Source organism: Vicugna pacos, chromosome 7, assembly GCF_048564905.1.
Source record: "Vicugna pacos chromosome 7, VicPac4, whole genome shotgun sequence".
Taxonomy (NCBI): domain Eukaryota; kingdom Metazoa; phylum Chordata; class Mammalia; order Artiodactyla; family Camelidae; genus Vicugna; species Vicugna pacos.
In genome coordinates, this window is record NC_132993.1 from 46,140,351 (window position 1) to 46,166,623 (window position 26,273).

Here is a 26,273-nt window from a genome sequence, read left to right on the forward strand (position 1 = left end):
TGTTTATTCGGGGATGTGTCTTCACGGGACCGGTTCCATGTATCTACTAACATGTGTAGCTTTAAAAGAGAAATCGTATCATGGTATGCATTGTGTTTTTTCACAGAAGATCAAGGACCTCTTACTACATTGGTACCTGTAATATTATTACCACATGCGTTTGAACAGCTGTATAATATATAATGTTGCTGAACCATTTCTTCCTGATAGGTATTTTAAAGATAATTCCAATTTTCTTTCTGGCACGAGTAGTGCTACAGTGAACATTCCTGCACTTCAGTGGTTTTCAGCCAGTGGTGATCTTTTCCTCCAGCAGACATTTGGCAATGTCTGGAGGTGATTTTGGGTTGTCATAACTGGAGGAGGGGGGTTGCTGCTGGCATCTCGTGGGCAGAGCCCAGAGATCTGCTGACCGTCCTACAGTGCACAGGACAGCCCCACAGCAAAGCACTGATCTGACCCAAAATGTCAGTAGTGCCGAGGGTGAGAAAGACCAGTGCTGGCCCATGCGTGAGACTCCGTTTGTAGATGTTATGAGAAGTAGAGTTCTTGGGCCAAGAGATAACCTGCGGCTTAGCCTTGCTAGGTCCTGGCAGTTTGTTCTACACCCTCTTCCACGCCGAGAGTATGGGTGTGCCCAGTTACCCACCCTCTTGCCAGTACTTAATTTCATCCATTAAAATATCGGCAGATCTAGAAGAAAATGACATCTTGTTTTAATTACCAGTGAGGTTGAACATCATTTTGTGTTTATTGGCCATTTGCTTTTCTTTGACGTAGAATTGCCATCTCTCTGGCTTCCGTTCCTATCACTGCTGTGGACTTGCCTTTATCAAGGAGGCAATATAGAAGGAGCCCTGCAGGAGGAAACAGATGAACGAAATCTCCACATATGACGAATGGTGGACGTGCTGCGTAGAGGCAGGCGTTCAGCCTGGCCTGTGGGATTCCACCCCAGTCCTCTTGGCATGTGTTCCAGTTCCCCTTGGGTTTAGAGCAGAAGAAGGCCTTTTGTTTGAACCCAGGCTCTCGGATGTGAGTGTTTGACCTGTGGCACCGAAAAGGAAAATTAAGCACATGCAGCTTGCACAGAATGAAAGATACCCCTACTTGGGGAAAGAGAGGGGAGAATTCCGGGAACTAATATTTGTCTCATCAATGGTGACAGCTTATCAAGAGTTTATGCTCTTGAGGGAAGTGAGTCATCCACTCTTTGCTCAGAAGTCCTGTGACTTCAGAGTTGGTAATTACAGGCTCTGTCGTGAATACGTGCTCACAGCTCGTGTTTCCTCCCCTTTTTGCACCCCGTAAGAATTGATGTCCATCGTAAAGAGAATGCAGGCGCTGCTGAGAAGTCGATTACTATCCTCTCTACCCCTGAGGGCACCTCTGCGGCTTGTAAGTCTATCCTGGAGATCATGCACAAAGAAGCTCAAGATATAAAATTGTGAGTAAAGAGGATTAACCTTGAAGAGGTTGATATTATGCTGTCTTGTGTTGGAATTGTGCGACACAATTCTTGGGAATTGCCAACAAACCAAGGGAAATGCTGTCCCAAAGAGTGACAGTGGGTTGGGACTGTTGACTTGGTTGTAAAGCATAAATCTCTTAAATACTTCTTTTCGTTCCATGTTGGGATATGTTGTGGGTGGTGTTAATGGGGAAAGTCCAGCTGCAGAAGAAGGCGATGGGGGGGGGGTCACAGGAAGCCCACCTAAGGTCCAAGAAGTGCCCAAGGGATTTACCCAAAGCAGGAGCCCCAGATCCTCACTCCTTCACGCTTCTGTCTGCCCAGCCCCACCCTGCAGCAGCGGGGAGAATGAAGGTGGGGAGCCCCTCATCTTGTGCTAAGGTAAACTGGAGACTTATTTGGGTGTTTAAGGTTGAAACTCCAAATATCTTTTTTTGCACAGGAACCCTGAGCAGAGGCTGGGCTCTGGGCTGCTTGCAGTGTTCAGCACGGTGCTGTGCTAGAGACAGACTCCTGGGGATGGGGGCACCAGCACTTCATTTGTAGGGACCTTTAGCACACATTGGATATATGCATTTAAAATACAGTATAAATAAGTTAGTTATAAGTTGTTAGTTATAAGTTGCTGTTTTGTAAGATTAATTCTTTTTTTAATATAGAGAAAAGTAAAGAAAAGGCCACCGTCCAGATAACCCCAATGACATTTTTTAAACAGTAATGTGTATAAGACTTGAGAATTTAGGAAAGTACAAAAGGAAAGTGAACCCCTGCCCCTCCCTCCTGCTCTTAAATTCTTTCCCCAAAGTGTTACCACTGTTGAGTTCCTTCTGTTTATTTATGTAAATTGGGAATGCTGTCTCTAGGTGTTTTAAACATATTCTAACATCATACTGTTTTGCATTTGTACCTTGTTTACTGGTACTAGATTTGAGTAAGGTGTTTTCAAAGAGCTAACAGAATCCATCACTGGAAAATACTTCCTGAGATGAACAGAAAACTTTTAAAAATTAACTTCTCTCCAAACACTTGTTAATGTTTTTTCACCCCCTCTATTCATGCATCGCTAGAATGTAGGCTAATGGTCACAGGCTTTAAACTCTACCCAGCGTAATGCTTCCTATGTAGTAGGTAGGGAGTAAATGTTTAATGAATGAATATTGTCTTTTTACCCAAGGGTAGGTTTACTTACCCTGATTTCATGACCGTGTTTTTTTTCTTTACAGCACAGAAGAGATTCCCTTGAAGATCTTAGCCCATAATAACTTTGTAGGACGTCTTATTGGTAAGGAAGGAAGAAACCTTAAAAAAATTGAGCAAGACACGGACACTAAAATCACAATATCTCCGTAAGTGCCGTCTTACTTTCTTCTGAATTAGAACATTTTCAAACACTACTTCTAAGCTGTAGGTTATATATTAAGCATTTTACAGTTGTCTGAGCTGGCCTGTACCACTGTACTTCATTTCTCAAACTCGGTCCACTGCCTGCTATCTGACTCAAAAGGCAGGAAGCACTAAATACTTCACATTCATTTTTTGTAGCTGCAGCCTTGGTCATATTTTCTGGCATTTACTCCCAGAGTTGAAATACGTAATACAGTGTATTATCCATTGCTGTGTAACAAAGTATCCCAACATCTGACAGCTGAAGACAAGGGTGAGCGCACATTGCTCACCAGCTTCTGTGGGTCAGGAACACAGGAGCAGGTTGACTGAGTGGTTCTGGTTCGGGGTCTCTTGATGCTGCTGACAAGTTGGTGCCGGCTCTTGGACAAAGCTCAGCTCTCTCCTCGTGGACCTCTCCACACGGCTGTCAGGCTGTCTTCGGGACTAGGCAACTTTCTTCCTTCAGAGTGGATGCTCTAGGAAAGAGCAAGACGGAAGTGCTAATGTGTTTTAGGACGTAGCCCCAGAGGTCGCACTCTGTACCATTTCACTCTTGTTCACACAAGTCAGCTCTGTTCAGTGTGGGAGGGGCTACACATCTCTGGGGAGTGGGTCAGCCTGGGGGCTGGCCACCACACCTGGGGTCCATAAGTGCTCTGCAATGATGTGGAAAGGCCTTTCTTTTCTGAGGGTGGCTTTCCTTAGTTTCATTCAGAGTACCCAAAAAAGTTGAGGTGGGAAGAGATTTGATGGACTAATGAAGAATAGTAGGAAAGACGGGGAAAATATGCTCATGTAGCAAGGAGCTTTCAAAGAAAGGGATGGTACGGAGGTAGGAAAGTCCTGCTTGGTTGTAAATGATGGAAAAACCACAAAGTGGTAAAAATAACCAGCAGTCCTACCCTATCTTGAATGTTATGCTCAGAAAATGGGAGGGTTTTAAGAGAAAGAAATCTTAAAAGGTGTTCTGGAAGCAGCTTTTAAAAAGCGTAATATAAAATGCTTGGCAGGGGAGAGGAGAGGTGACACTGGAGATGAGAAACACTTCTTTAGTCTTGGCCAAATAGTCCTCATTGGGTAGATGTTTCTATTTTTAGCAAGTTTAGGAAGACATTAAAGAATAAGATCCCATTCATCTGGTTCAAGTTTAACTTAAGACAGCTGGTAGTGACAGTGAGAATTTTACCCCTAGGAATATAAAGGAGAACTGGCCCAATATCATGTATCCTTTCAGTCTGTGTACTTAGTCTTGTTTCCAGGTAAGTATCTCTCATTGCTTTCCCTTCAAGGCTATTGACTGTCTCAGGCTTAGATGGTCTCAGATGTCATCTGAGTGGACTTTGAAGCTTCAGCAGGATCTGAGTCAAGCAAGGGGTTTCTTTCTTTTTTCCAATTAAAGGGTTCTCATATCCCTGCATCTTCTTTTTCTTCTCTTTCATTGAAATAGAATTGATTTTCAAGGGGCTTCCTGAATATTGCTGTTGCATTCTAACTTTTTAGTTGTCTGAAAGGTCATTAAGAGGCCATTTTTTAAACTGAGTCAAAAATAGATTTATATTTCCTCCAGCCTACTTTGATATAAATTCTAAAGTTACTGGCAAGAAGTAAGTTTAGACATATGAATTCTGCTTTTCCTTTTTGGAATATGTCTGTGCTTATTCCCTGCTTGGTGACCCAGAAAAGGCAATTGCACGAGAATGCCAGTTATGCCTAGAATTGGTCAGTGCAGACGAGGAACATACTTCGTAACGGTTATGTACATCTGGTTCTTGGTTTCTGCTAAAACTGTAGATCCCCTGATCATTTTCTTTTCATTTCACTGTTAAATTGTGAAAATAGTTCACCTTAAGGGGTCAAGAGGTATCCTGTGTTTAAAACATGGGCTTAATTGAACTGTGTACGCCCAGTGATTTTTATTGAGAAGGTGGAGGGGAGCAGTATTTTCTTCTCTCTTGTAGCTTTACAGTTCTTAGATTCATGTCTTTGGGGGCTTACTCATTTTTCATCATGCCTAAACACCCACTTTTATGTATTGCCAGCCTCCACATTTGGGTTTTGATTGCCATCTGTGGCTGAACTATTATTAACTCTCTTCCTCCTATAATTTCCAGTCTTTTTCTTCCCCCTCTGTTTCCTTCTGCAGATTGCAGGAACTGACGCTGTACAATCCGGAGCGCACCATTACAGTCAAAGGCAATGTGGAAACGTGTGCCAAAGCTGAGGAAGAGATAATGAAGAAAATCAGGGAGTCTTACGAAAATGATATTGCTTCCATGAATGTTAGTTTTAATATGAAGGAAGTGTCTTTATTTTGATGAACAGTTAAAAGATGTTTTCAGTTGCATTAACGTTGATTCTTTTAGTGGCATCATTGTTAGATGTAGTTTCTAACTGATTTTTAGCACCACTGTGCCCTGGAAAAGTTCGGAAGTCACAGGCTTTGACGTTATGCTTGGTTATCTCTGTGATTTTAGCCAACTTTGAGCCTTAGCTTGCTTATCTGTGAGGTAAGGCTAGTACCTACCTGCCTTTAAAAGGTTAGTATCTTCCATGCGATGTTAATTTGAAGGAGATTATTAGGCATGTAGGCTTTAGAGGAATGTGAACTGGGTTTGAATCCCAGCTCAACCATTCATTAGCCATAGCTCTGTCCTCTGGGACAACTTACATGGTCTCACCGAGCATTGTTTCCTTATCGATAAAATGGGGCTACTGCCTACATTGTATGCTTATTAGGATTATGATAGATACAGTGCACATGAAAGCTACTGTTAGGAATATAAACTTAAAACTTACTTGGTTACTCATAAACCTTGGCGGTAGAAGAATTTCAAATGACAAACCCACCTGTGTAATGCAGTGAAGGCGATTAAAGTGAATTGCTGACATTCCTTAGTGGATGGGATGGTGCTGAAAATGGAGCATTTCAAAAGTCCCTCTTGAATTTTCAAGTAAATGATTGGGGGAAAAAAGCCTCAACTGGGCCTGTCATCTGAAACATTACACTTAGGAGAAGGGAAATGTGAAAATGATGCTACCTTTGTTGGAAGAGCCTAGAGTGCCCATTGGTTTACCCCTCCACGCCTGCCTGCCTCCTGCCTGCCTCCACGTTACCACTGCCATTCAGTCGTTTCGGTCACTCGGGAGTGCACCCGACCCCGTGTGCCTTTGAAAGAGTCTCAAGTATGTGCACGTCTCAGTTCTCTAATCTCCACCTTCCTCAACCCTGATAGAATGAAACCAAAACAAAGTCCCATTTCTGGCTCCTGGATCCATTCCAAAGAAAGGTTTAGTTGTAGTAGTTTCATGCGGCTGGGACCTGATTTCCAAAGGGCTTGACTCAGCCTCAGGACTGCCAAAATTTTTCCATGAAGTAAAGCTCTCTTAATAGATGTGTCTGTGTTTCTGGTTTGTTTTTCAATGAACAGATCTCGTTTGCTTGCTTCCTCAGTTAATGCAAGGTTTTCAGTCTGTATTTACTGTGCACCCAGAGTGTACAGAGTACATGCGTGTCTAGGCGCTGGGAGCCGGTCATAAAGGAAAGAAAGTGTTATGTTCCTTGCTTTGAGAAGCCTAGTGTGGCTTCAGATCAAAGAGGAGGCAAACAGTCGTGGATTTTAAAATATCAAGAAATATAAACCAGACATAGCCTATGTACTCAAACCTATGTAATTATACATGGATGTCTGCTTTGTTCTAAAATTTGAGTCATAAAATGATCTTTTTTCTTTACTAGACAAGAGGTCACAGTCTTAATATTATCACTTATAAATGCTCACTGACACTTACCTTTTAATTGTAAAATGAAGGGACCTTTTTACCATTGCAGCTTCAAGCACATTTAATTCCTGGATTGAATCTGAATGCCTTGGGTCTGTTCCCACCCACTTCAGGGATGCCACCTCCCACCTCAGGGCCCCCTTCAGCTATGACTCCTCCTTACCCGCAGTTTGAGGTAAGAGAGTGTGCCTTGGCCTTCTTGATGGTTGAGTGGGATGAAGTCAGAGGGACACAGTCTGACCTTACTGCCCTCAAGTAGTGTGACATTAGTTGCAAACTGGGGGAAGTCGTAATGTAAAACCTGGTCCCTGTGTGATCGCTCATCAGTTTGACGCCAGTACGTGCTTTCCAGTTCTTGTCAATGGAATCTTTTTATCTTTGTAGACATTTGAGTTACTTCTTTTGAAGTTTTTGGGTGGTAGGTAGCATGTATTTTCAAATATAAAAAGAGAAGTTGTAGACTCTGAGGAAGGGTTATTATTTTTAAGTGTTGAAGGAAAAAATTTTTGAAAGGCTTCCTTCATCTTGAACTTCACCTGAAAGTTTACTGCTTTGAAAGGTCAGTAAAGACCAGACATGCTTTCCAGTTTGAATGTTTGTACTTAGTAAACAGTGAGCTCAGACAGTCGTGCCCACAGATCTGCTGTGCGTGTGTGTTTGTATGCAAACGTTAAACAGCTTTTATTTGTTTGTTTTTAAATAGGTTGATTATTAAGAAATAATCCTTATTTTTATATTTGCTTTTTAAGAATAGAATTGTTCCTGAGTCAGAAATAGGAGGCCGGTGATAGTATGAAAATAAATGCAGCAGAGCAGACAACATGTATAATAGTGTTTGGGGGTGGGGGTGGGGGCTAGTTAAGTTTACTTATTTATTTTTTACAGGAGGTACTGGGGATTGAACCTAGGACCTCATGCATGCTAAGCATGTGCTCTACCACTTGAGCTACACCCTCCCCCTGTGCAATACTGGTTTTGGAAAGAAGTTCACAATTCATTTGCATTGTCTACCTCCAATTATCATTGTTAATCATGTGTAATAATTAGCATTCTAGGATCTTCCTCAATGAATTTGATTTTACATCTTTCTCCTCCTATTTGGATCTGATCTTACCAAATAAAGTGTTGAGTGGTACCTCCTACTCCAAATTAGAGAAATGTCCAGGGGGAGGAGATGAGGGATTCCATTATACCACTGCCTAGAGTACATGTAGAATAAAATGCCACTGTATCCTCCAGGGAACACAGGTTGCTGATTGTTCATCCTGTCCCTTTTAGAATGAGACTTGCCTTTGCCTCTCTTAGGTGTGCTTAGCTTTTGTCATCTTCTTGCAGTGTGTGTGTGTGTTTCTGTCTTTACTGTTGGCATCATTTGCCAACTGCAGCTCATCTGCCACTTTGAACCTGTCTGGGCCTAGAAACAAAGCCCTTTAGTCCAAGGATCGGCATCAAAATTTCATACCAAGTGTGAATAGTTTGATGATGCGTTTGCTGAAGCTTTGTACCAGGGCTCAAGGTGAAGTGAAGTGGCTGCCATGTTTGTACCCTGGTGTTAAAGGGAACTGGTGGGAAGACAAAGCACCCTGCTGGGAGAACCCTGGTCAGGCCAGCTCTGTTGGTATCGATGTGGTCGGTCTCCACTTCCCTCCAGGCTTGTTTTCTCACCTGCACGGTGAAGAAGCTGAGCTGGATGAATTATCTGTAAGGACTCTTCCTTCAGGTCCAACATTTCTAGTTTTTATAGAGTCTGATAAGAAAAAGAGGGTACAAGTGAGCCTAAAGAGAGTGTATGGGCTTAACCTCTAAGATGCCTGCTAATTTCTTTATTACAAATAGATGCATTTGTCTTATGATTGAGTTTAGAGCAGATATTTCCCTGACACTTCAGTGTAAAATGATGTTGATTAAAAAAAACCACGAGGAGCTGATTATTTAAAGTAATTCTGTGCTATAGAAGCTCTTATCTAACCTACATTTCTGCTTGCAAGCAGCTCTAGCTTACTCCTTGGGCAAGCCCCTTAGTCTCTCTACTCGTCACTTTCCCAGTTTAAATTGAACAACTCTTCTCTTAAATTATTGTTATTTCTTTCAGGGGAGGGAGGTAATTAGGTTTTATTTACTTGTTTATTTGTTTATTTACTTACTTACTTATGTTTAGTGGAGGTACTGGGGATTGAACCCAGGACCTTGTGCATGCTAGGTATGTGCTCTACCACTGAGCTATACACCGTGCCCCTCACCAATTTTTTAATTTAATGATACGGTTCTATAGAATAGTTTATTTATTGTGTTGGAAAAATTAGGATTGTTTTAAGAGAAGTGATATCATATTAAAAATATATTTCCAAAGCACTTTTACCGTCTTAAATGTCTGAATGACTTAAACAAGTAGCTGTTCTGTTTTATTTTAAGACCTGGGAGAAGGAGATCAGTGATCTTTAATTAGTGAGCCAAGAATAAATGTAATGAGAGTGATCTCACTGGAATAAGGTGGTCTTGCTTCTTTTGAAATTTTAAACTAAACACAGTAGGTGCAACTGGAAGTAGCCAGTGGGAACGGAAGATTCAGGAGCTGCCAGTGGCAAAGGGGGAAGCACTGCAAGATGGCAGAGCCCGGAACCCCGAACGGCCTGCCTGGTGGCTTCAAGGGCAGGAAAAGGAAATTCTCATTCTTAAAAGGATAAAATGTGGACATTCTTAGAAATCCATGTTCTTTGCAGAATTCCAGTGGGCATATTTTACTCTACATGTATTCTAGGTAGTGATGTAGCAGAATCCCCAACATCACAGCCGGACAGTTCCCTGAACTGGTATAGGTGATTCCACTTGAAACACTAAATGCTAAGAAATGAGGCAAGTCTGTCATCTGTCTAGCTGGGATGGCTGAAATTGTGGATATATTGTGTGCGTTTGGTAAAGATGAGTGTGTTCTTGTGATTTCTCTGTAGACTTAGACCTACGACTAAATCCATCTATTGGTCTTAGATCTCAAAGAATGTGTCAGGAATTATCCATCGAATTTAAAAGTGGAAAGGAGACATGTTTTTGTAATCCATCTTTTATCCAAAATGGGAAAAATCTTTGCTGTTGTGAGCTTTAAAAATAAGTGCTCACAGTTGCCTTTTCCTTTTACAAATACATAGGTTTGTAATCCTCTCTTGGGTGTTTGGTATTTTTATAAACTTTGTAATTAGAAGTGATTATTAATGGATGCATTGTACTATTTTGAACTGTTCTCCTCAAGAACATTTACCTTGATGTTAGCTACAACATTGTCAAAACTTTTAGGAAATTTGGCATAACACTGTTACTTAATATGCTGTCCATATTTCAGTTTCCTTAGTTAGCCCAATAATGTTCCATGTAGCTGTGTGTTTTCAGTCAAGAATCCAGTCAGGAGTCACACAGTTCACTTAGCTGGGATGTCTCTTTAGTCTCCTTTTTTATCTTTACCCACGCTCCATCTCCCCAACCCCTTTGTTTTCTTCTATGTGGCATTGAAAAACCCTGGTTAGGGGCTTTGTAGAATGTACCTTTATTTGGATTTGACCGACTGCCTGCACACGATTAGGCTCAGGTCATACCTTTTTTGGGGGGCAGGAATACCTTCTCAGTGTGTCACATTGGGAAGCAAGTTGATGTCAGTGTGCCTCATTATTGGTCACGTTAAGCTTGATCATATAAAGGCAATGTCTGAGTTCTTGATTGTAAAGATACCTGTCCTTTTTGTGGTCAAGGAAAAGTAATGAGCGGTACTTCGAGACTGTGTATCTTGTTCCCAACAGTCTTTTACCCTGAGCTTAATATCCAAATTGCTGACATTTGCTCAAATCATATATTTTATGTCTTCCATTACATTTATTAGTTGGCAATTTTCTATAATGTACAGTTTTCTCTATTTTGTGCTTTAATGAATCAGAATCTCAGTGGGAGCATTTGAAAGCTCAGAAACTTGTGGTTTTGTAAGGTGATCGGGAGCTTTTTGTTACCCATTCATTGTCAAGAACTACTGTTCTGCAAGTAACGTTTACTGTTCTGTGGGGACTAAAATATTGTTTTAAAAAAATCTTCTGTCAAAGCTGTTGCATAGGAGACAATATTTGGGATAACCGTAAATATCCACCACTCACGTTATGTCCCTTTTTCTAGCTTGTTCAGTGCTAAAGTGTGGTGAAAAAACTCACCCCTTTTTCTTCAGACCACCTGTCATTTAAACCCATAGGTAAATATCAGGCCAAAAGCGTCTGTGGGGTGCTGCCATATGCCAGTTTTCATGCTTCTAAATATATTTTGGCATGTTATCTGTGTCAGGATTAGCTCTGGCTGTGTGTTACAGTTTAAAAAAAAAAGTTTAAATGAGTTTTCCATTTTCATGAAAAGAGTTGAAGGGTAGACAGTCCAAGGCTGGTAGTAGTCCTGCCCTGTCATCTAGGACTAGTGCTCCTCCTGGCTTAGCATGCCGTCTCCTGGCCCACGATGACTGCTCATGCTCCAGCCATTGGGTCTGTTTCCAGCCAGCAGGAAGGATGAAGAATCAAACATTAGCAGCCACTTCATATAAGGATACTGCCTGAGGACAGCTTTTCACACTTCTGCTGGTGTTGTGTTTGCCAGAACATAACACCTGGTCATGTCCCAGCAAGAGAAGCTGGGAAGCAGTCTGTAATGGAATGGATAAAGAGATATTGGGGACAGCTATTTGACTCTGCCCTACTGAATTTAGCAATATTACCTGTCAGAGGAATCTCTGGGTGGGAGGAGCCTGGGAGGGAGGAGGTAAGCTATTAAGTCCTCCAAAACAAAACAAAGAAAAATGAATGAATTCTAGAGGAGAAAATTCCACTCCTCCAGATTATTTTCATCTAAATAAAGGGAAAACACAGTTTTCAGAGAATTGTATTGTGTCTCTGGATACCAGTTAAAGTAAATTTTACTTCCAAATGGCTGTCAGGTAATTTTCCAGTTTAATGTTTCAGGAAACAACTCTTCAGCATGTTTTATTTCAGTACATAACTTGCAGGGGGCTGGGGGAGGGGGTGGATTTCTAAGTTGGAATAGCTTTGCCTTCATTATCTATTTTTGGACTTTGTTCTTTTTCTAAATCCATATCACTAATACTATTAAGTGGTCACAACTTTTTGAAATTCAGATAAACCAACTATTATTTTTTTAAAGGCAGTAATTAAATTTACCAAAGCTTTACTAACAATTTCCTTTATTCCCTTTGGCTTCACTTTTCCTGCTGAAGAACCGAGTATTGTAGGTGTTCAGTTACAGTTAGTCATACTTCATTTCACTGTGCTTCCTTTTATTGCACTTGTAGATATTTTGTTTTTTATTTTTGTTTTTTTAAAAAATTAGTTTGCAGCACCCTGCACTGAGCAAATCTATAGGGGCCAGTTTTCCAACAGCATTATTTTTGATTAGGTATGTACCTGTTTTTCAGACATAATGCTATTGCACCCTTAAAGACTACAGTATAGTATAAACATAACATATGCACTGGGAAACAAAAAAATTCACGTGACTTACTTTGTTGTGATACATGGTTTAATGCTGTGGTCTGGAACCGAACTTGCAATGTCTCTGAGGTGTGCCTGTGTCTAAAAACTGGGGTAGAGAATTAAAGGCAGGCAGGCGTTTGCTCTCAACACTTGACGATGCTCCTGCACTGCATCTGCTGCTGCTGCTGAGAAGCTTACTGTTCCACAGAAGCTCCCACGGAGAAGTCCGATACTAAGATAGTCTATCGCTGATGCCCTGTTAGGTGAGCAGTGAATCTGCTTTTACTTGAAATGTAAACTGCCTGGCAAGGAGTAGGTTTGGATGACTAAGTGGTTCAAAGACTCTGACTCTATTTTTATGTACTGCTTCCTCTTTTAGACTTGTTTCATTTTTCTACTTATGTTTTCCCTCTTCTGCTTTGTAACATGAAAGTAGAATTGATGCATCTTGTCTTGGGATAAATCCCTTGCCTCTGTTGCATTCCCTCCCCCTAAATCATACCCTTCTTCCTGGAACCTGCCAGGTTGATTTTTCCAATAGAGCCAGAGTCGGTTCTTCCAACAGACAAAAAGTCTCTAGTTCCTGCCTAGCAGCTGGCTCATGCAGTACTTAATTGGCAAACTTTGAGTTTATAAATGACAGGAAATGCTCCTTTCAGAAATGCTTGAACAGTAGGGAAGAGGCAATTGGCAGCTAGCGAGCAGAGCAGGAGCTGGAGCTGGCATAGCACACGACGGCACCCGTAGCTGGGCGCTCTTGGCAGCCTGCGTCTGGGTTGGCAGAAGTTAGCCTTAGAGCCGTTGTCTTCATCATTTTGATAGCGTCTTTGGAGGCTGCACAAAAGTCTCCAGAACAGTGTAATCTGAAAATTGCTAGCTTTCTGCTTATGGAAGAGGCGAGAAAGGTGAACACATTCATAGGTCTTACCTAGTTTGAGGTGCTCTTTAAGAAACAAAATATTTTGATTTGTTAGATCAGATGGCTCTGATGGGGTCTCTTAGTCCTGCTCCTTGGAATTTCTTACTGGGGGTGCACTTCTTTTGTCAGTAAACAGTTTCAAAGTAAGTAACTCATTGAATACATTTATTATCTCTAAGAGGCCTTAGCTACCTAGTTATTGGGGAGAAACTTTTTTGCCTTTCTTTTTTTTTTTTAAAGACTTCAGCATTCTGTTCAGGTCATGAAGTTGAGTACACTCAATTTCAGTTCCAGACCAAAATCCATTAAAACAAAAGAAAACAAACAAAACAAAAAACGCCAGGAGTATCTGTTTTATAAGGCAAAGGGAGACATTGGCATTCTTCCAGGTTCCCGGAGGCTGGGCTCATTGGCTGGCATGCGTGTTTCCATGCCTTTGTGATGTCTTAGATTCTGTTCCCCACAAAGTAAATACACTTAACCTTACTGTTTGCTCATTCTTGTATCTCCTCATCATAGACGATTAGGAATTACTCATTGGCAGGCTTCGCTAGTTATGCAAACTCTCAGTTGAGCAGCTTTGTTCTTCTGTTATTTCAAGCTATAGCATAGGGCTTGCCAAGAAGGCCAAAGGAAGTTTTGCCGATAGGCATCTGGCAGAAAGCCATTGGGAAGCAGCTTGTGTCCTGAATATCCTTCACCTCTGAAGGTTTAGGAAGAAGGGTTCAGGATAACACAGCTGAACGTTAACTTAAATGCAAAGCATGCGTGTGGAGAAAGAGTTGAGTTTTTTCAAGCTCATTTCAGAGACTTAAATTCATAGGTGAAAGAGGTTTATCATAGCCCATTGTTCTGGCTTCTTAGTTTTATAAGTAAAAATTATCTGCTTATCTGGGTGTCCATCCCAATCCTAGAAACATGGCTCACTGTACAGAATCCCATATAAGAACAGGCCAGTTTAATGATTGTCAAGTAGACAGGATGTTTATGTGAAATGACTTATATTCCCAGAGGAAATTTTCCTTGAAAACTAATTTATGGCCAGGGATAGGCTTGCTGGACGTGGAACTGGAACAAAGGGAACTGGGTGGGTGTTCAGAAGCATCTTCATCAGGCTTCAAGACATCTGATGAGTCGGCTTTTCATGAGGGGCTACTGCCAAGAGCACACAGCACTGCCCACCAGTCTAGGCCCACTCCTTGTGTGCTTGGTTTGCTTCTAACACTGCCCTTAGATTTCTGGGGCTCCTGTTTTCATCCCAAGTTAGCACACTTGTCTGCATACTGATTCTTCATGTCTTTGCCCTTTCTTTCTATTATATTTTGGTCCATTTAGCCTTTCTCTCCTGATCACCATTCCTTTTCCAAAGCTCTATACAACTTTTAAATGTATTCTTAATCTGCCTATTGGATTTGTTACCTCCTACCCACCCCCACCTCCCAAAAATCAATGGGGAAAAAAAACCATCTGTAGCCTTTCATCACTGTGTCAGAAAAATAATTTTGCTTTTGTTCAGTTTTTGAGGCTGTAACAGTTTCTGCCCATCAGCTTTTCTCATAGCATTGGCCTTCAGTATCTTCCAGGCTAAGACACGTGCTCCAGGACCTCTGCTCTAAGGATGACAACTGTTACATTAGGCCTCTGAGGATATTCAGAAGTTGCTCTCTGGGGTCAGTCTCTGCAAAAGTAGTTTTTACTAAGTGAACAAGTAGTTTTTCTCTTATGGACATGGTAAATCATGCAACTAATTCATTTTTTTCTTTAATTAGCAGCTAGAAAGCTTAGAGCCAAATTTGTATGGTAACAGCATTTCTGATTTTATCTTATCTGTTGAGGTCCCTATGTTCTTATTTCTTCACTTCCTTTGTCTTACCTTTCTAAATTTTGTGTATTTTGTAAGCAGCATAAAATCTTTCTGGAACAAGGCCCAGAAAGCAAATAATTATACAGTCATGGCAAAGTACAATGGGGCAGATCTGGGCAAGTTACACATTAGATTTAGTCTGATCATTAGGAAAGTCTTTATCCCCACCAGACCTCCTCCTGCCACTGCTTTAAAAAAATATATATATATTATTCAGAAGAATGTTATATGGATGTTCTCAGTTAGATAAAATATTTAGATCCTATCTTTACAAAAAACCTGGTTAAGATTAACCTAACGGTTTTAATAGAAGAACCAGAATGACAAAATAAATGGATACTAACGTTGAGCACAGTTTATGGTCACTGTCAGCATTAATTCACTTAGTCTGTGCAGCTATTAAAATAAGAAAGGCTTTAAAGTGTCCCTCTGGAATAAATGGTATATGGTAAGTGCATAAGACCCTGGCAGGCTGTGAGGTACGGGGCTTTCCAGAAAGAAGCACTGTTCTTATGACTGAGAAGTACTGAAGAATGAAATTATTTTGTTGTGGTGTTCTTCCCTGATGCATAACAACAAAGGTTGACTTGGGTAAGCTGTGCAGGACAGGCACCTCTGACAGATCTCCACGGTCAGGAGTTCAGTGGGAAGGCAAAGCCCCTTCTGGTGTGTGTGTACTGAGGCTTACAGAGCCACGGGGGAGACTCCTCAGGCTGACAACTGTATTAAGACCTACAGTGTGTTACGACGCTCTGGGAAACATAGGAAATACCAAAGAGATACCAAGTTGTAAAGCATATAGTATGTACGTCTATACAGATGGTAATGAAACAGAATCTAATGATCAGAGAAAAATCCAATGGTTTTTGTCAAGAATATTTTCTGGAGTTGAATTTTAGGCTAAGTTGTATAGGAGGCAAGGAAGTGCATGGTGGTGGGTTACAAATAAAGGAAAGAGACTCAGAAGAGCAGGGTTCAGGTATTTTTATTTGTAGAAAATGAGGCACGGGGTCTAGAATCCCACATTGCTTTGTTTTTTTAAGTGAAGGGTATGTTTCGAACCAAAATGATTTCCCCCTGTCTTTAACACATTTATTGACTGTACAATAAATTTATTAGCATGAGAATTTGGAAATAACAATTTTAAACGTTCATGCTCTGATCCAGCATTTTCATTACATAAAATCTTATAAGTCTGAGGGTACAAGATTTATGTTTAAAGATTTGATTGCAGTGTTACATAAACTAGTGAAAAATTGGAAACCACACTTTTTAAAAGCTCTTTAAAATAGCATTCTTAGATATAGCAAAATAATAGTAAGGGGAAGATAAAGATTGTGGGGTTTGTTTTGGACAACTCTGTGATGTAGTTATTCTATTCTCATAGTAGAAACAAACATTGAAACGCTTAAGTTTCAGTTACAAAGCATCTTACACATGCATAGGATGGGTGTGTGCAGATGAGACAACAAACCTCTTTCTGTTCCTTGTTCAAGTAAAGTTTCATATATACGTATATATGTTGGTAATTCAATTAAAGTAATCTTTTTGGGGGTAAAATTTTAAATTGAGTTATAATTGACATAATTTTCAGGTGTACAACATAATGATTCAATATCTGTATATACTGCAAAATGATTACCACAGTAAGTCTAGTTATTAACATCCGTCACCACACAGAGTTACAGAAGTGTTTTTCTTGTAATGAGAACTTGTAAGATCTACTCTTAGCAACTTTAAGATATGCACTAGAGTGTGAACTGTAGTCACCATGCTGTACATTGCATCCCCAGGACTTACTTATCTTGTAACTGAAAGTTTGTACCTTCTGCCCCTCTCTACGTCATTCTTAATCTGCAGTTACCCCTATTCTTGCAAAATCAAGAAAAAATTTAATGGCCTGTCTCTAATGCCCCTTTTAGCACATTAATGATCAAAAGCTTAAGCTTTTGCCACCTACACATAACACATTTTTTTGACTCATAGGAAGTCATTTCAAAACAGATAGAAGAATGATACAACCAGGGAAGGCAGCACCTCCTTGAGAGTCCTATTTGGCATTTTTCTTTAGAGTCACTTCTGCAGCTCTATGGATATTTTAAAGCACATCCATACCCCTTGGAAGTGGGGTATATACTTTGTGTGTGTGAACATATTTTAGGAGATAGGGAAATCCAGGTTTGAATCTTGGCTCCAACATCAGTCAGTGTATGACCTTATGCAAGTGATTTAATCTCTGGTTCAGTTTTCTCATCTTTAAAATGGGAATGTTGTTAGTTTCTGTCAGTTGGATCAGTTGTGAGTTGTAAGTGCCCAGCACCTCACACAGAGGAACTCACAAAGCTTTATCACACAGGATTGCTATAGACACTTGCCCCCAATCGTAGTTCTCTTCCTCTTAAACCTGACTTTTTAGCTCAGCATGCTTTTTACCCATCTCTGACTACTTAAAAAACACAAAGGTGGCTTTAAAATGTTCCACGAATGTATGCCTTAACTGGAATTCCACCATTCTGTGTGGGCTGAGTGGGAACCTTTTTGTGTAATTTGATAACATTTTTGAGTTTTAAAAATGTTTAGGCCCTGGTTCTACTTCTAAGAATTTATGAACTAGAGATATTTGTACAAGGACACAACTTTTTTTGTACAAAGATCTGACTGCACCGCAGAACAGGGATGAAAACGTGTCAGCTGTGGTGTCTCTGAAGGAGTAACTCCGTAGAATGAGGCAGGGACGTGTGAACGACACGGGAAAACACCCAAGGTGTGTTGTTAAGGTAAAAAAGCTAATTAGAACATGTAATTGGTAGTATGGTCCCATTTATTCATTTTCTTACTTAATGTACTTTTCTCTGTGAAGCATGTCTGCCTGTCCTTTTCTAGTCTCTCATGTCTTCCCTTTCATTGGGATTTTTGTCATTCTTCCTGATTGTTTGGCTTGGAAAAAATCAATTAAAATGCCAAGCCCAAATAGTTTTAGGTAGTTACTTGATTGTAGAGTTAACAGTTTAAGCTTTTCTAATTGATTTTGGTAATTTAAAAGTTTTTGACATTTTCATTAGTATTGACATGGTTGTATCTTATTTTTTATCTTGTCTGGTATCATTTCCTTTTTCTCAGTTCCATTTTTTAATTGATAAATTGGCAAAAGGCTTTCCTTTTAATTAAAGAACCAATTCAGCCTTTTGTTACCTCTGGAGAGTGTCTGTTTATTAACTTACTCTTTAAAAATAACTTTGCTTCAGAGGAAGGGAACTAAAAACTTAAAAAAAAAAAATTTCCTGCCGAACAGTGAGAGTACACCATGTCCTGTGGAGCAGCCTCCAGCGAGTCTGTGCTCAGGGACAAGAAGTGGAACAGGGGTCCCTCTGTTCGCGGGCTCCTGCCAGACGGTGCTGCTTAGTCCTCTTGTTTTCTGCCTCCACACTGGGCTTCCAGGGAGAAGATGGAGCTGTTACTGCCACTAGTGATTTTTGCGTGGTAAGAGCGGCGATGTTGTTTGCTGGACCAACATTAAGTGGCACAAAATTTGCCACATCTGGTGAAAATGAATGGGCCCAGTGCTGCTGTTTTCTTTGACCAAGATTTTCAGAAACCACTGAAAATGATCAAATTCTAAGGATTTCCCTAGTTCTTGAGATCCTTGAAAGCAAAACTACTAGAATGTCTTAGAGACTTTTTAAGAATTTGGGGAGAGTTTTGGTTAAAAAATCCAAAAATTCGACAGCAGCTGTTTTATGGCCGTCTGTGTACATGTTAGGGTACTGATGTAACTTGAGTACTTGCGAACGGAACTTAAGAGTATCCAGGAATATAAGAAGTTTCAAGAGAATTCTGTGAAGTGTTTTTTATCAAGCAGTTTATCTAAAGTGTACATTTTTTATTGCAAAATATCTTTCTAACATCTTTAGAAATTTTTGTGAGTATAAATTTTTTAAGCAAATGCGTATTATTTTACTTTGGTTTATTCAGTTGTGGGTCATCTTAAAATATTTCTTAGTATATATGGGAAATCTCTACAGTCTCAGTTTTGTGGTGAACCTAAAACTGCTCTAAAAAGTCTTAAAAAATAAAAATACTTTAAAATATTTTCTTAGAGTGAATTTCTTAATTATCCTTGGAAGCATATTTTTCTTACTGGCAGAAAGTAAACAAACTGTTAACTGCATAAACACGTGCACTGCTCCTGCATTTAGAATCCTTAAGCTCACTGGTAACATTACTGAACCCTGACTTGGCCTTTTTAGGAACCCAGTCACTGAACTGTTCTCTTGAGTGAGTGTATCCTTTAGCGCTTCAAGAATGACTATTTGAAGGGAGACTCAGGAAGGACACAGCTGGCTTGAGGCGGGAAGATGAAGGACAGCATTTTACCACTAAAGTCAATTAGTTTTCTTCTAACCCTGTCGTGTGCTTGGGTAGTACTGAATGGTATTGGTAAGGTTCTTCATTTACTTGTCAAGAATGTCTTGGATGTAGTATGTACTGCTAGGGGAATCTTGCTTAATTTTAAGCACACTCTTGTCCCTGATATGTTTAAACCTTATAACATTTACATAGCTTTTAAGTCTATAACTTGGATGACATTCTAAACTTTAAGAGAATTGTGTAGTGACATTTTAAATGCTAATGCTTTCAGAATGAATATGAGATCTTCTCGACCTGTTAGATAAACTCACGTCAACGTACTGCGGTGGTTCTTCCTAAAACTATCCTAATATCCCTACAGTATGAGAATGCCCCATCCCTGTGCCAGCAACACAGCCTGATTTGTATCAAATAAGCACGTACGTCCTGTATTTCTTTTCCAGCAGCAATCAGAAACAGAGACTGTTCACCTGTTTATCCCAGCACTCTCCGTCGGGGCCATTATTGGCAAGCAGGGGCAGCACATCAAACAGCTTTCTCGCTTTGCAGGAGCGTCTATTAAGGTACTGTTCTGCCAGCTGTGGCTCTCCGTGTTCTTTACATACAGCAAATTTCAGAGACATGTGTCTTCTGCCACTTTGTAATCTGAACTGAATGTGGCAGTCTATCCCTGGGTTACATAAGGGTGTGACAGAAAACCCTGACTAACAGTAGCTTAAACAAGGTAAGTTAAATTCTTTCTCCAGAAAAGGCAATCTGGAGACGAGCAGTCCGGCGCAGGCATGGTGGTTCTGCCCCCAGGTCCTTGGACGTATATTCCTTCTAGCTCATCTTCTCTGGGCGAGGCTTCCTTCAAGAAAACATCAGTCTTTTGGGGGTTTTATTTTGGTTTTGTTTTGTAAAGTTTATAAAAATTGTATTTAAATGAATATAGTACACAAAAAAAACTGCACTCAAATGTTTATATCATCTTTATTTATAAGTGACCCAAAATGGGAAGAAGCAAATGTTCATTAACTGGCAAATGCATAAACTGTGGCCAATCTATACAATAAATACTACTTAGCAATAAAAAGGAACAAACCATTGATACGTACAACAGCTTGGATGAACTGCATGTGTTAGGTTGAGAAAGAAAGACTAATAAGGCCACTTACTATATGACCCTAATTAAATGAAAATTCTGGAAAAAACAAAATTATGGAAATGGAGGAAAAAAACAGTGGTTACTAGGAGGTGGAGGAGGGGTTGAAAACAAAGAGGCAGCATGAGGAAATTTTGAGTGATGGAAACTTTTTAGTTTGTGGTGGTGTTTGCAACTCTGCATTTGTTACTGAAAGAGTGAGTTTCACTGTATGTAATGTAACACAAGTAAATTAAAAAAAAGCAAAACACACAGAAATAGCTTTTACATGCTGTTGTAGCAAATGATAAAATATGTGAACAGAATATGCAGAACAAATAAATGGATAAAAGAAAAGAGGTGGTAAAGACCAAGTGGTAAGCTAACTTTACTGTCCTTCTAGTTTCCTGATTCATAAGTGAAATAAATCTTAAAAAAAAAAAATCACACATGCAAAAAGAACCTAGCAGATTATTTTGGGAAAAACTGCAGTGAACATTCCATGAACAAGAAGAGTTGGTTATTTAGAAGTTTGGCTCTTTTTCTTTCTGGCTTTCATGGAGGGTTTATAATGAGCTTTTAAAATATTTTTGTTTCCAAAAAGTCTGGAACATGCATAATTTGAGAGATAAGATTCATCACCACTCTGAACAGTTTGCTAGATTTCCATAATGCAGATTTCCACATACATATACTTACTTTAATAGGCATATCTGGTATCACCAAACCATAATTATCTGGGTTCACTTACTGGACATTAAGGTTGTTCCTAATTTATCCTGCACAGAAACTGCAGTGAGGGACAAAGTTCTTTTGGCCAGATTGTTACATACAACCTTATTCTTTAACATAAATCTACAGAAGTAGATCTGGTGAGTCAAAAGGGCATGTGCTCTTTTCAGGCTTTTGAGTAACTGTAGCAATTTGTGCTCCTACACCTCAGTGTACCAGTGCTCTTGGCACCAGCCCTCTATCACTAGGATTGACAAAGGTTTTTTTTTTTTTTAAATGCAGATACTGGGGATTGAACCCAGGATCTTGTGCATACTAAGCATGTGCTCTACTACTGAGCTATTACCCTCCTCCTGACAAAGGTCCTTTTTAAAAAAGAAAACTATAGTCAGAAAGATTAAGAATGATACCTTCTTTCTACAGGTTTCCTGTGAATAATTCAAAAATCGTGGTCTGAAAAGAAGTAATTATTTGCTTATTTAATAGACTCAAAATTAGTGCCTAGTGTAAAGCAGGAATAGTATCAATTTGGATCTAGGTAACAGAAATGTTAGCTTTATTTTGAGAGAGGGAGAAAGCATGACTATTAAAAGTAAAAACATTCTTTTGATTGTAAACGTGTGGGGAAGGGTCTACTAAACTCTAAGTAATTGACAGTGTCATACTGAGTGGTAGTTGGATGGCTTTTATACTATTTTTGGTTCCTACTCTCATTATTTACTATAGTTAAGAATTGCTTCTTGTGCCCCAAACATCTAGCTTTTTTCTTTTTGTCAAATATAAATTTTTTTTTCTTTTAAAACAACGTCTACCAGCCAATTCCAAAACCCTTTCTTACTGTGGCTCTGGGGGAATGCTGGTTTCTCTGCCTTCAGCAGTCTATGCAGCATATCCCCAGCCCAGGCTGCTTGTATGATTTCATATGCTCTGCCAAAACAGAAGACTCTGAGTTTACTTTTCTTCTGCCAAATTACTGTTTGTCTATTCCGTATGTTATTCCAGTGAGTGTGCTTTAGGGGAGTTCACTAGTAGTCTTAGATTTAGTGAACCCAGCAGTTTTGTGCACACATACTGGAAGCTGGGGGTTCTAATGCATGTGGGCCAAGGACCACCCTTTGAGCACCACTGGTGTCATGATTAGGAACATGTCAGTGGGGACAGACCCAGCTCTCCCTCCAGCTCTGTCAGCTGTGTGATCGTGAGCCGGGTAACTCAACTTTTCCGGCGTCTGGTTTCCTTATTTGTTGAGCAGAGGCAATACCACATCAGGATGTAGTGAGGATTAGCTAGAGATTACATGTCACTGGTCCTAATGTGAAAGTACACAGTATGTGGCAGGAGCCATAACTAATGAATCTACGCTACTCACTACCTCTCTAAAACTTCCTTCCAGAAGTCAGTCTGTAAGTCATGTGCAAATGACAGGCTAGTTTGTGCAACAGTTTTATCAGTGGTACCTGAAAGTGTCATAACCCTTTTTTTAATGGGCCTGTTACAGATCGCTCCAGCTGAAGCACCAGATGCTAAAGTAAGGATGGTGATTATCACTGGGCCACCAGAGGCTCAATTCAAGGTATGTGCTCTAGAGTGTGTGCACAGGTAACAAATAAATGGATGCAGAGAATGTTAATGCCTTCTTTTCAGGAACTCCATAACCTGGCTTCTCCCTTAAATATATCTAATACTCAATAGAAAGAATCTCTTAATGGGAATTCATAAGAAGAGTAGAGACATACCCAAAATTACATTTTAAAAATAAACCAAAGCCTCTGTTTAATTTTGAGAGCTCTGCAAATGGTTGTTGGGTTTGCCTGTCTCCCAAAGGAGAATTTGCTCAGTGCCTCATTGCCATACGTGAAGGTAAGACCTTAAGACGTGTAAATCTGTCTAGTTAACATGCCTTAGAAAACTTGTTCTCAGATTTTTTTTCTCTTGTCCAAGAGGCCTTACCCTTGCAAAATGCTCCCTTTTCTTCTGACCCTTGGATTAACTGTTAGCCCTTGTCCATAGTCTCTCTATAGATCACTCTAATCTTTTGAACTGTAGAGACGGACATGGCAGGAACTCTTGTGGCATTGCTCATGTTGGAGTTTGGGGCCTTTTGGGCTGGAGTGCCTCCCACTGTACACTGAAAGGTGGTGTGGCAGGGTGATGAAGAGCAGTGACTTGGCAGTTGCTGGTTCAAACCCCAGTGCTACCATTTACCGGTGGTGTGACCTTGGATGAGTTACGTAACTTTCCTATGGCTAGTAAAATCTGCAAAATCGGGGATTAAAGCACCCACAAAGTTTAAACAAGGTTATAAAGTTTAAACAGAATAAAAAGTGCTTAGAATAGTGCCCGACATGAGAAATACAATATAAATGTGCTGGCGGGAGTGTTGAGCAGACTCTGAGTGAATCAGCCTAGACCCTGTCAGATCATCAAATCATACACACCCTTGAGTATATGATTTCTCCCATAAAACTCAGTAAGGTGTCTTGTTTGTCATAGGTGAAAGCAGCTACTGAATTCAGTGTAACTAATTTACCCAAAGCCCTTGTCTTGTTCCTACCACTCAGCAGCCGTGTTAACAGGACAACTCCTTAACCTTAGGCTTTAGTTCCCTTGGCTCTAAAATGTGGCTAAGTAACAAGTGCCTATCTCTCACCTTTTTTTTAAACCATCACTTTCTTTGACCTCTGTTTTCCTAGGGGCCATTTTCCACTAAAAATCCAAAGCTATTTTCACTTCTTTTATGGGAAGAAAGAAAACAAAAGGAGGTACTTTGAGATGTGCGTGCAGTTGGCTAGGCTCAAGCTCAGGTGAAGAAATTCACTCCCTCATACTAAGCAGTTCAAATCAGAATCAGAAATGTTGAAAATTATTTCCTATCCCAAACTTACAGGTTCAGTCAGTGTAGTATGAAATATTAAAAAAGATAGAAATACAAATATCAATCATTGCATGTTTCTTATGCTCTTACTGCTTTTTAAATGGAATTACTATCTTGTAATTCCTTTAACACTTGTATGCTAGGGAATTGAGTTTCCCTGTATCCTTGAATGCCTGTATTGTACAGTTGTCTTAAATGGGACATTTAAGAAAAGCTGTAATGCTTAAATATCATTTATGAGATCAATGATAATTACAAATAAATTTATTTCAGAGAACTAAGGAACAGTAAACCTCCCAACACATATTTTTTCTTATAAACTGAAGAGCTGCTGTTTGTGAAGGATGATATATATCACATATCCCTAGTGTCCTTTGTGTTAATACTGTATCTGTAGCCTGTGACTTTGAGGACAAACGTAATACAGGGTACTAAAATGGATTTTTCACTCTAATCCCCTAAAATAAGCTTATCATTTCTACACCGATGAAACATGTTGGGTTCTCTAGTTTCTGTGCTTCGCCCTGGCAGCTTGTCAAATTAAAGCACTTCTGACTTCTTTTTCTTTTGGTGTATACCAGAGCAAATTAATGCTTGTACATAAGAGAAGAGGTTTCTTATGTATAACTTCTAGTTGTATGCAGCAAGTGACAGGATATGTTTGACTAATAACTATGAGGTATGTGTGTTAACTTGACTTTGTACTTAACAGTAGAAACTATCTGACTAAAATGATAAAACCTTTTAACAGAAAATGTTTCTCACTGGCCCATTTAGACATGAGCTTGGCTTCTTGCGAGCCTGGAATAGTGGGCTCTGTGGTTCTTCCCTAGTCTCTTTTACTCAAGAAAAATGTAATTACTGTCTTATTGCCATGAGAGGTTTTACCCTTTCAAGATCAGAGAGTAAGGGGCCATTTTCTATCAGATGCTGATGTATACTGCAAAGGACTATTCCAGTGGACCCGGGCCATCTTTAAAGTTAATGGACCTTTTGTGTTTCCTACATGAATGTCACTGATAGGATGTGTTCTCATCTGTAGGCTCAGGGAAGAATTTATGGAAAAATTAAAGAAGAAAACTTTGTTAGTCCTAAGGAAGAGGTGAAACTTGAAGCTCACATCAGAGTGCCATCCTTTGCTGCTGGCAGAGTTATTGGAAAAGGAGGCAAAACGGCAAGTACTTCAGCAAAACCTGTGCAGTGGTATGAAAGGGAAAGCGTTGAAAGGTACTTAGGAGTTCCAAGACCCTGAATTTTGGCTAACTTATAAAAAGCAGGACCATCTGGGCCAAGGTTTGGAGAAGACTGCCTCTTGTCCCTCCTGAGTGTTGGTGTCAGTTACTAGTGAAAGCAATGCCTCTCTTTCCGCTTTGATATTTCTAAGGGGCATATAGCATTTTTCTGTTGATATGTCAGCTTTTTATTTTTATTGTGCAAACACTTAAATGATGTGAAATTTTTAAAAATTCCATCGACCTTTCTAACTTAGACTTCTATAACTGAACAAAGCAAATTGTTTCCAGTTTCTCTTTAATACATCTAACTTCTAAATTGTTTTCAAAGCTATTTACAAACTTTTTTTTTCAAAGCTGTTTACAGTGTTGAAGTGATTGAAAGTGTACATTTAGGAATCAGACTTTCAGGGTTTGAATCTCGTTTTGTCATTAATTTGTGTAACTTTGGGCAAGTCAGTTTCTTTGACTAAGGCTTAGTTTTAATTATGTTGAAATGGGGACAGTACTGATAACCTGATAGAATTAATGAGATTTGTAAAGCAATACATTGCTCAGTATTTCTGCACATAGTAAGTGCTCAGGAAATGATAATTAACAAACAAACAAAAACCTTTGACCTGACATGATCTGTAATTACCTTTTTCAGGTGAATGAGCTCCAGAATTTGTCAAGTGCAGAAGTTGTTGTCCCTCGTGATCAGACGCCTGATGAGAATGACCAAGTGGTTGTCAAAATAACTGGTCACTTCTATGCTTGCCAGGCAAGTGGGCTCTAGTGTGATAAGCAAGCTCTTTTGCCTCTTTCTCAAATGGAAGCAATTCTCCCATGGGTGTCCCTACCCCATATAAATATTTAAGGTAGTTTGGTGCTTAACAATTTTAATCCCCTTTTTAGCAGGTGATTTCAGAGACTCTACTAAACTAAATTAATTAGTATGTATCTTTAGTCTTCAAGTAAATTTCTATTTGAAGTTGGTGAAATGGAAAAGTAGAACTTTCAGTAACTTTTGATCAGGT

General features: G+C 39.8%; 1 protein-coding gene across 3 annotated transcripts in view; it reads left to right on the plus strand.

Moving 5' to 3' along the window:
- IGF2BP3 (insulin like growth factor 2 mRNA binding protein 3) overlaps nucleotides 1-26,273 on the plus strand; it is a 122,329-nt gene that overhangs the window by 93,753 nt on the left and 2,303 nt on the right. The window contains exons 7-14 of one of the 3 annotated variants that reach the window (XM_006201803.4): nucleotides 1,313-1,447; nucleotides 2,695-2,817; nucleotides 5,001-5,136; nucleotides 6,687-6,812; nucleotides 19,736-19,855; nucleotides 22,646-22,720; nucleotides 25,065-25,196; nucleotides 25,904-26,017. In XM_006201803.4, the coding sequence (XP_006201865.1) occupies nucleotides 1,313-1,447; nucleotides 2,695-2,817; nucleotides 5,001-5,136; nucleotides 6,687-6,812; nucleotides 19,736-19,855; nucleotides 22,646-22,720; nucleotides 25,065-25,196; nucleotides 25,904-26,017 (961 nt within the window). Of the gene's footprint in view, nucleotides 1-1,312; nucleotides 1,448-2,694; nucleotides 2,818-5,000; nucleotides 5,137-6,686; nucleotides 6,813-19,735; nucleotides 19,856-22,645; nucleotides 22,721-25,064; nucleotides 25,250-25,903; nucleotides 26,020-26,273 lie in introns of those variants that run through there. The other 2 variants (XM_006201804.3, XM_031674234.2) reach the window with 2 other exon arrangements.